The sequence below is a fragment of the Phocoena phocoena genome, chromosome 3 (genome assembly GCF_963924675.1).
Source record: "Phocoena phocoena chromosome 3, mPhoPho1.1, whole genome shotgun sequence".
In the NCBI taxonomy this organism is placed as follows: Eukaryota; Metazoa; Chordata; class Mammalia; order Artiodactyla; family Phocoenidae; genus Phocoena; species Phocoena phocoena.
The window spans coordinates 44643705-44652449 of record NC_089221.1 but is presented as its reverse complement, the minus strand read 5'-3'; the positions used below and the strand labels follow the sequence as shown (position 1 = coordinate 44652449).

At 35.4% G+C, this 8745-nt stretch overlaps 1 protein-coding gene across 1 annotated transcript in view; it reads right to left on the bottom strand.

Annotated features, from left to right (window-relative positions):
* Positions 1–5775: 5775 nt before the first annotated feature.
* GPBP1 (GC-rich promoter binding protein 1) overlaps positions 5776–8745 on the bottom strand; it is a 70994-nt gene continuing 68024 nt past the window's right edge. The window contains exon 13 of the mRNA XM_065874290.1: positions 5776–5934. Within this exon, the coding sequence (XP_065730362.1) occupies positions 5776–5934 (159 nt within the window). The remainder of the gene's footprint in view (positions 5935–8745) is intronic.

Here is an 8745-nt window from a genome sequence, read left to right as displayed (position 1 = left end):
AGTACAGTATGGAGGTTCCTTAAAAAACTAGTTACCACATGATCCAGGAATCCCACTACTGGGCATATATCCAAAGAAAACCATAATTCAAAAAGATACATGTACCCCAATGTTCATTGCAGCACTATTTACAATAGCCAGGACACAGAAGCAACCTAAATGTCTATCGGCAAAGGAATGGATAAAGATGTGGTAGGGACTTCCCTGGTGGTGCAGCGGGTAAAAATCCGCCTGCCAATGCAGGGAACATGGGTTCGATACCTGGTGCGGGAAGATCCCACATGCCGCAGAGCAACTAAGCCCGAGCGCCACAACTACTGAAGCCCACAAGCCTAGAGCCTGTACTCCACAACGAGAAGCCACTGCATGGAGAAGTCCGCACACCGCAATGAAAAGTAGCCCCTGCTTGCAGCAACTAGAGAAAGCCCGCGTGCAGCAACTAAGACCCAACACAGCCAAAAATAAATAAAAAATTAAATCTTAAAGAAAAAAAAGATGTTGTATATATATACAATGGAATTATTACTCAGCCATAAAAAAGGATGAAATAATGCCATCTGCAGCGACATGGATGGACCTAGAGATTGTCATACTGAGTTAAGTAAAAAATATGATACTGCTTATATGTGGAATCTAAAAAAATGGTGCAAATGAACCTATTTGCAAAACAGAAATAGTCACAGATGTAGAAAACAAACTTATGGTTACCAAGGGGGGGAGCTGTTGGGAGGGATAAACTGGGAGATTGGGATTGACATATACACACTATATATAAAATAGATAATAAAAACCTACTGTATATGTATAGCACAGGGAACTCTACTCAATACTCTGTAATAACCTATATTGGAATAGAATCTAAAGAACAGTAGATATACGTATAATTGATTCCCTTTGCTATACAGCAGAAACACATTGTTAACAATACTCCAATAAAAATTTAAAAAACAAAATGTCATTACAGAATCACAAACCTCTTAACACAAAAGTTGATACCTAAATCTAATTTTCTCAAGTCATCAATGTCACCCAGACCTAATGAGCTTATTCCATGATCTAGTGTCCATTTAAGAAGGGTAAACAGCTTTTAAAAAGTCATATTCCTCTCATCACGATCTCCAGCCCATTATCTGTTCATCTTTAGCATCCCAGAAAAAGGAAGAAACCTTAAGAGAAATGGAGTTAGCAAGTCAAACCCCAGCTTTGAATTATTTCCACAAATCACATGAAATGATGTCATTGTTGGAGGCAAATCTATTTTTAAAAGTTTGAAAGCACTGAAGCCCATCTTTGTAATTAGTTCACAAGAATATGATTTACCACTAAAGTTTGATGATTACATTTCCGAAAACTGATTTTACTTTATCTTTAAGGTGAGGTTTACCAAATTATCAAGCTTAGTTCATAACTGAGCATAATGTCAAATAAATGAAGCAGAGATGAAACAGTTCAGTTATAGTTCACTGTGAGAACTCAACCAGATGTTTCACACCATACAAAATCATTTAGAACAGTTTCTGCCTGTTTAATCTAACATATTTTTAAAAAGATGTACTACATGCTACTGGAAGTTCCTGTTGAATAACATGGTGTTAACAGTAGTGATTAAACAGCTAAAATTTATGGAACACCTACTATGTACTCAGGATATACACCAAGTGTTAGTGATTCTCTTCATCCTTACAGTAACTGTACGGAATAAACATCCCAAGAAGCTGACTCTCTGGATTAAGATCACAGCTCACATAAAAGGCAAAACCAGAATTCAAATCCAGGTGTAACTACTTCCACCACACTGCATGTCAATACATTAGAATGGGGCTTCCCTGCTGGCACAGTGGCTGAGAATCCGCCTGCCAATGCAGGGGACACAGGTTCGAGCCCTGGTCTGGGAAGATCCCACATGCCGCAGAGCAACTAAGCCCGTGCGCCACAACTACTGAGCCTGTGCTCTAGAGCCCATGAGCCACAACTACTGAGCCTGCGTGCTGCAACTACTGAAGCCCACGCGCCAAGAGCCCGTGCTCCGCAACAATAAGTCACAGCAATGAGAAGCCCACGCACCACAACGAAGAGTAGCCGTCTCTCTCCACAACTAGCGAAAGCCCACGCGCAGCAACGAAGACCCAACACGGCCAAAAATAAATAAATTTATAAAAAAAATACATTAGAATCACCATTTTTTTAAGCTAATGACATCAACGTGCAAATTTGGAAACTACTACAACATAGAGTCTTATGTATACCAAGAGTTAGGACATTGCTGCATTAAACATGCTACAGTAATGTCCTAACACACCTAATGATTTGACACAAATTTCAATCACTATTTCAGATTAGGTTTCTACAAAACAAATATTACAAATGGATAAGGTAGAGTGAAACGTACAGGATAAGTTAAATGTCAGCAAATGATTAACTGCACAAGTTATGCCTCACAAGTATACAAGAGAACTTCAATTACAAAACCTTTTAAAGTAGGTGATGACTCAATTACACATATTCTCAAGCCCTTAACTACTAACTTTTCAGGTCCATGTGTTAGATAGCACCCAGAATTATATATTAAAATAATCAAAGCTCTCTTGGGAGCGCCATCATTTTTCTAAATTCTAGCATTCAGCCCTAAGGCAGGAAATTAACATTAAATAACAAAGTAGGATCAAAACTTCTCTGCAGCACTTGGAGGTTTTAGGGATTTTACTATTGTTTGAAATGCCCTGCTCACTCATTCATCAACAGCGAAGTAAGGATTATAGCCTCCAGAAACACGACTGTGAAAAAGAAAAGTCACAATATCCACCTCTCACAATTGGTGATACTCTATTATATAAAAGCCTAGCAATATATCCCTAAGTTTATAAGCCAAAATAAAAATCTCACTTCGAAGAAAAATTTCACAAGTGCCTTTTCTAATCCAAGTATCTGAATTCTAATAAAAGCACATTTTAATAAAACATCTTTCACAAACTTTTGGAGTAAAAGATTATGGATCATCCCAGTAGAATCTGATGTCAGGTTAAGGTCAATTATATTTTGGGGACGGTCAATAAGTTATTTAAGACATTATTATTATTTAAACTTATTCCTAAATAAGTTTAAAATGTTTATATAATCATGTTCTAACATCATTACATATAAACACTAGCATAAGGAACTAAAAATGTTTAGATACCAAGCCCTTCAACATACTGAACTGTAATTAAGGTAAATCTAATATTATCAAGTCGATCTGATTATTTTTAGATTAATACTTCTACATTTTAACTTTAATAAAAATATATTTATGGAAATAAAAGTTATTCTAACGCTTAATATAAAACAAGATACAATTTTGGAAATGCTATTTTAAACCCATTACCACAAGAATTTTGCTCATTAAAAAAAAAAAAAAAGGCTGGGAAGACAGGAGAGTAGTAAAAAGGAAGGATCACAAAGGAGGAAACACTAAAAAGCTTTTCAGCCTGACATATATTCACTACCCTTAATTGCAGCAATGGTTTCACAAGTCAAAGGTTATCAAATTATATGCTTTAAATATGTAGTTTATGCCAATTTATACCACAATAAAGTGGTTGTAAAAAAGAATTTGCTGCAGAGAAACTGAGTTTGAAGCAATTAAAAGTAGTAAATTTTTTTTTCAGGCCTCTATGTCCTGGGTTTGGCAATTTCACACTAGATGTACAATGTAACTAGTTTCTATACTACTTGTGGGCTCCCTTTCAAACAATACGGTTCAAACTCTACCAGCTGCCCGTATTTCAACAGCAACTTAAAATTATGCTAAGCTTTAACCATTCTATCAAAACACATTTGTATGCCTCCACCCACTCAGTAGCCAAACTAGTTAAGGCTATAATGTAACACATAATCACACTGTTGTGTCTTGCCACACTAAACACATTCAATGACAATGTGTGAATGCACAGTAAACAAGTAATAACTGCTGATAAAGAGTTAAGGCAAAAAAGAAAAAAAATTATCTGAATAGAAAGCAGAAAATGCCAAAAAATTAAAAATTCCAGAATCTTTTCTGAAAGCTATTTAGAAAACACATTAAATTAGATTTCAAATGTAAACCACTTTTCTCAGATCCCTTCTAGCTTGTGTTAGCAAATACAATTTGCATCTGATAGATTTTATTAACCCATAAACGAAATAGTGAAATCTAGGAGTCCCCAAAACATTCAATATATGATACTGACAGCGCTTTGTGAAAGCATACTTTCAGGTTCTCTTGTGGCTAATGCTACATTTTACTTTAAGTGACTGGACTGACTTGTGGCATATTATATAATAAAAGCTGATTTTAAATGACAACTTTAAGATATATTTAATACTTTGTTACCACTCTAAGCCACCCTCCATAAGTTTTGTGGGGTTGAAATTGTGTTTTATTTAAATTTCCCCAACACCACCAGTCTCAGTGTAAACCAAAAAAATCTGGCTTCTGGTGGAAGCTGGGAAACTTGGGCAGGATTACTGAAAGGGAAACAGCAAAAACACTGAAGCCTTCTGAGAAAACACAATTTAAAAATCTTGAGGATTACCTCAATCAGACATAAAACTGAAAACATTTTTGCTCTAAGATTATGCTCTTTACAATCAGAATATATTTAAACATGGGAGTGGGATGGAGGAAGCTAAAGTAAATGTGGATAAACAAAATCAGAAAAATCAAAAATACAAAAAAAAAGCAAAATTACTCTTCCAGTGAGCAGTAAACAGAAATGATTCTAAAATTAATGTGCAAATGAAAAATAAAGTGGTTAACATTCATTTAATAAACTTTTTAAGCAGTTGATAATAAAAAAGCTATTTTCCATAGCTTGCTTTCTCTAAACTCAAAAGGTAATCACCATCTTTAATAAAGTTTAACTTTGTTTTAATAAGTGAATAAACCACATTACGTTTACAGACCAATACCTTTAACACTACAGAGAACGACAATATTCTGAAAATCCAGTTTATTTTTCATGTTGTGGACAGATCCAGTCAGTGTGATCAGTTTTTCTGCATGTGTAATAATTTATCAAAATAAGTTTTCCCACAAGACTCTTTTCCATCAACTCTGAAAATCCTGGTCTGACAACATACCCAAATAAAGCTCTTGAAAATCACCTCTTAAAATTTGGAAGAAAATGTGGCAAGTCTTTGCTGTAACATTTACTGAACTACAAATGGCTAAAGAGCAATTTATGTTTTAAAAGGTGACTAGTACAATAGTTGAGTTCAGGAAATTAATGTTTTAGTGCACTTTGCTCCAGTTTTAGCCAACATGCTACATTGTCCTTTTTTTGCAGGGGAGAGGGGTGAGGGTGGGGGGAGCCGCACAAAGTGGACTTGAGGATTTCCACTGTACGAAAAAGATATGACTCTGCAAGCAAAACAGTGTAAGCTGCCTTTTTTCTTAAGACCTGGACATTTTAAGACAGAAGCTTTGCAAAACATTACACAATTTTTTTATTATTAAATGAGAAAACCTCATTTGTTACATCGTCACATTGCTAGTCAGAGAAATGCTGCAGTGATGAAGAAAGTCAATGTTGGATCAACCAAAGTCCTCATTTCTACAACATTCATTTAACAAAGAAATAATGTTCAACACAGCCCAACACAACATTCTTGGTTTTCTTCATATTGAAGTTCCCCAAAAAAATCATCTTCTAATGGGGTATTTTACTACATAAATTATAGTTCTTCATTTTTACAATTCACCCCAAACTGTATGAGAGATGTATCACACTAAAATTTCTAAAGCTGTTAGGAAATCCTTCACACATCGTCGTCATCTGATGTGTCACTGCTACTTGTCTCTGTGTCATCATTCTCAATAGTGGGTTTGAAAGTGCTGTTTTTCCAGGGTCCAAACTTGAAGTCACAGATCAGGCCATTTTTCAAAATACCATTTTTCCTCAGACCGTTCTTCTGTAACTAAAATGTCAACAAAAATAAATGGAATAAATAAACTATCCTCCAAGAGTTACTACAAATTAAGAATGCTCTAATAATCAAATGTACCCATGAATGCAATAAAGGTAATAAAACTCCATAGATTATGATATCATTTTTGAAAAACTAGTTAGATACAGGTAATTGATCCAACCAATATAACAAAGTATTTCCTATGAATAAATCACTACCTTTGGGAGAACTGCATTTATAACTTACCAAACCACTATTAAAAAAAAATATATATATATATGTATATGTATATATGTATATGGTATATAGTACTAGTCTAGTGAAAAGATTTTGGATCCAGACAGGGTAGGTGTGAATTCTAAGTCTGTCACTTGTTAAGGAATTAACCTTCCCAAATTTTCATTTCCTTAATGAGAACTGTAATAAATATCTTCAGGTGCTGCCTACAATATAATCAGCAACCATTAAGCTACAGCTGTTATTTTTATTATTCTGACCTAACTAGGCTATTAACATACTACACAATCCGCTTTACTCATACTTTGCAGAATAACCAGAATACAAAGTACTCCAGTAAGTAAGGAGTATTCAAATAAGGTAAGTACAAGGTAACAAAATCAAACAGAGGCCTTTGCTTAACCACAGAGATTAAGATATTGAAAAAAATAAGTTATTTCTGAAAATCAGAACTGAAGGGTTAGTATGGTAAGTATGGTATAAGTAAGAAAAATGTCTGAGACTCTGGTAAGTTTTATCAAAATGAGAAATACAAATTTCTGTAAGACCAAATCCAGTTATATAATAAGTTAATATTTGGAACTATCTATAGGTATCATAGTCTAGAGGGCTTTTTTAAGTCATAAGGATTAGGGTAAGATCCAAACCCAAAGGGCAACTTACATCACAGCTAATTTTGCTACAGACCTTGATAACTAGAAATAACAAGTCTAGAGTCTTATTAGCTCTCAATTTTCCTTTTTCCCTCCCTATTTAGCTACCTCCCTTTACTTTGAACAAACGACCTCACCACCAACTTTACTAAGAAAAACAAAAGCCATGTTCTCAGTGTTCTCAGTCTCTGGCGTTCTCAGCCACTGTGATGGTTACAAATACGCCTCATCTCTCTTTTAAAGGTACACCTTTCTAATCCCTCAAAGTTCTATCCTTGCTTCACATGATTTATCACCCAGTGCCACCTAATCTTTCCACAGCTTAAAATCAACTGTGGACAATTATGATAAAAACCAAATCTGATCTTTATCTCTCTGATTTCTCTAAATGCCTGCACCCTCCCCCCACCCCGGGGGGGGGGGGTGCGTGGGGGGGAAATACACACACACACACACACGTCTATTTTACATATACATATATTTATGTAAAATGCATAGAATTACACATATACATACATATGTGTGTATATATATACAGTCTCCTAAAACCAGCTCCTCCTCCTCCATTCCTGTCTATAATAATGATATAATTATCAGTTCATAGGTTGAAATTTCAAAATCCTGCTGATTCTATTTCAGATCTCAGTCTCATCAAGACCACGTTTTACTGTCATTTCTCTACTTCAGGCCCTCATTTACCCCTTCCCTAATTATTACAATATATTCCCAACTAGCCATCCTGATCCTAGTCTTCACAATTACACTTCCAATATACATCTTACACTATACCTGTACTTCCACATGTACAAATGGTTTCACATACCTAAAAATACCTCAAAAGGTTTCCTATAATAAAACACAATCTATACTCCTGACATGGCATACAAAAACCTTAATATGACCACAATGTGTTTTTTCAACCTTATATCACAGTTATAGGCACAGGCTATGAAGTCAGCCAGACTTGGGCTCAACTTCCAACTCCACTTCCAACTCCACTAATGATATACACTGTACAGACCTAGAGAAAGTTACCCAACCACTATGAGCCAATTAAGTTTTGTCATCTACACAGCAGCACTAATGATATTACCGACTTCATACAAATACTACAAAGATGCACTTAGCACAATTACCTAGAGGGCATTAAGAGCTCACATGAGGTTACTCACAATTAGGGAGGCCACATTAATTTATCATTCAAACTAGGGCACTTTTGAGAATGAGTAAACATGTGCCATTAATAAATACAGTGGGATTAACATGCATAAACTGGGACTCTCCAAGGCAAACTAGGACTTAGACTCACCCTACTTATTACTGTTATCAAGATCTTTCATTAAAATCTTTCTACCCCATGCTCCAGCCACTCTGAACCCCAGCATACCCTGAACTCTTACTTTTGCCTTTGTTCACTCCCTACACCAGGCATGTCATTCCCTCATCTTACCTGACAAAGGCCAATTCAAACCCAACTCAATTATGCTTTTCCAGATCACTGCAACTGGCGTTGACCTCTATATTAATTAATTAATGTAAATTCTACGTGGGCAAAAATTTTTGTTTTCCCAGCACTCTAGAATAGGACCTCAAGAAACATTTGATGAATTTGCATGACACACTCTCTCTCTCCTGTCTCACCTTAAATATTTTGAAAACTGCTACCACATTCTGCTTTATATGGGAATCTACCTATCTTCATTAAACTGCAGCACTATGAAGGAGCTCATCTCTATAAACTCTAAAATCTTGGGCATAGTGAACACTTAAATGTTTGCAGAATTTGAAGAGGAGTTTAAACTCAGATTCTCAACTGTTACCAGATACAATACGAATACTTTTATAAACAGCATCAGGCCCTAATGGTTTTTTAGGCATCTAAATGTCAAATGACATGTCATCATTAACATAAATATACCCATGTCTTTAT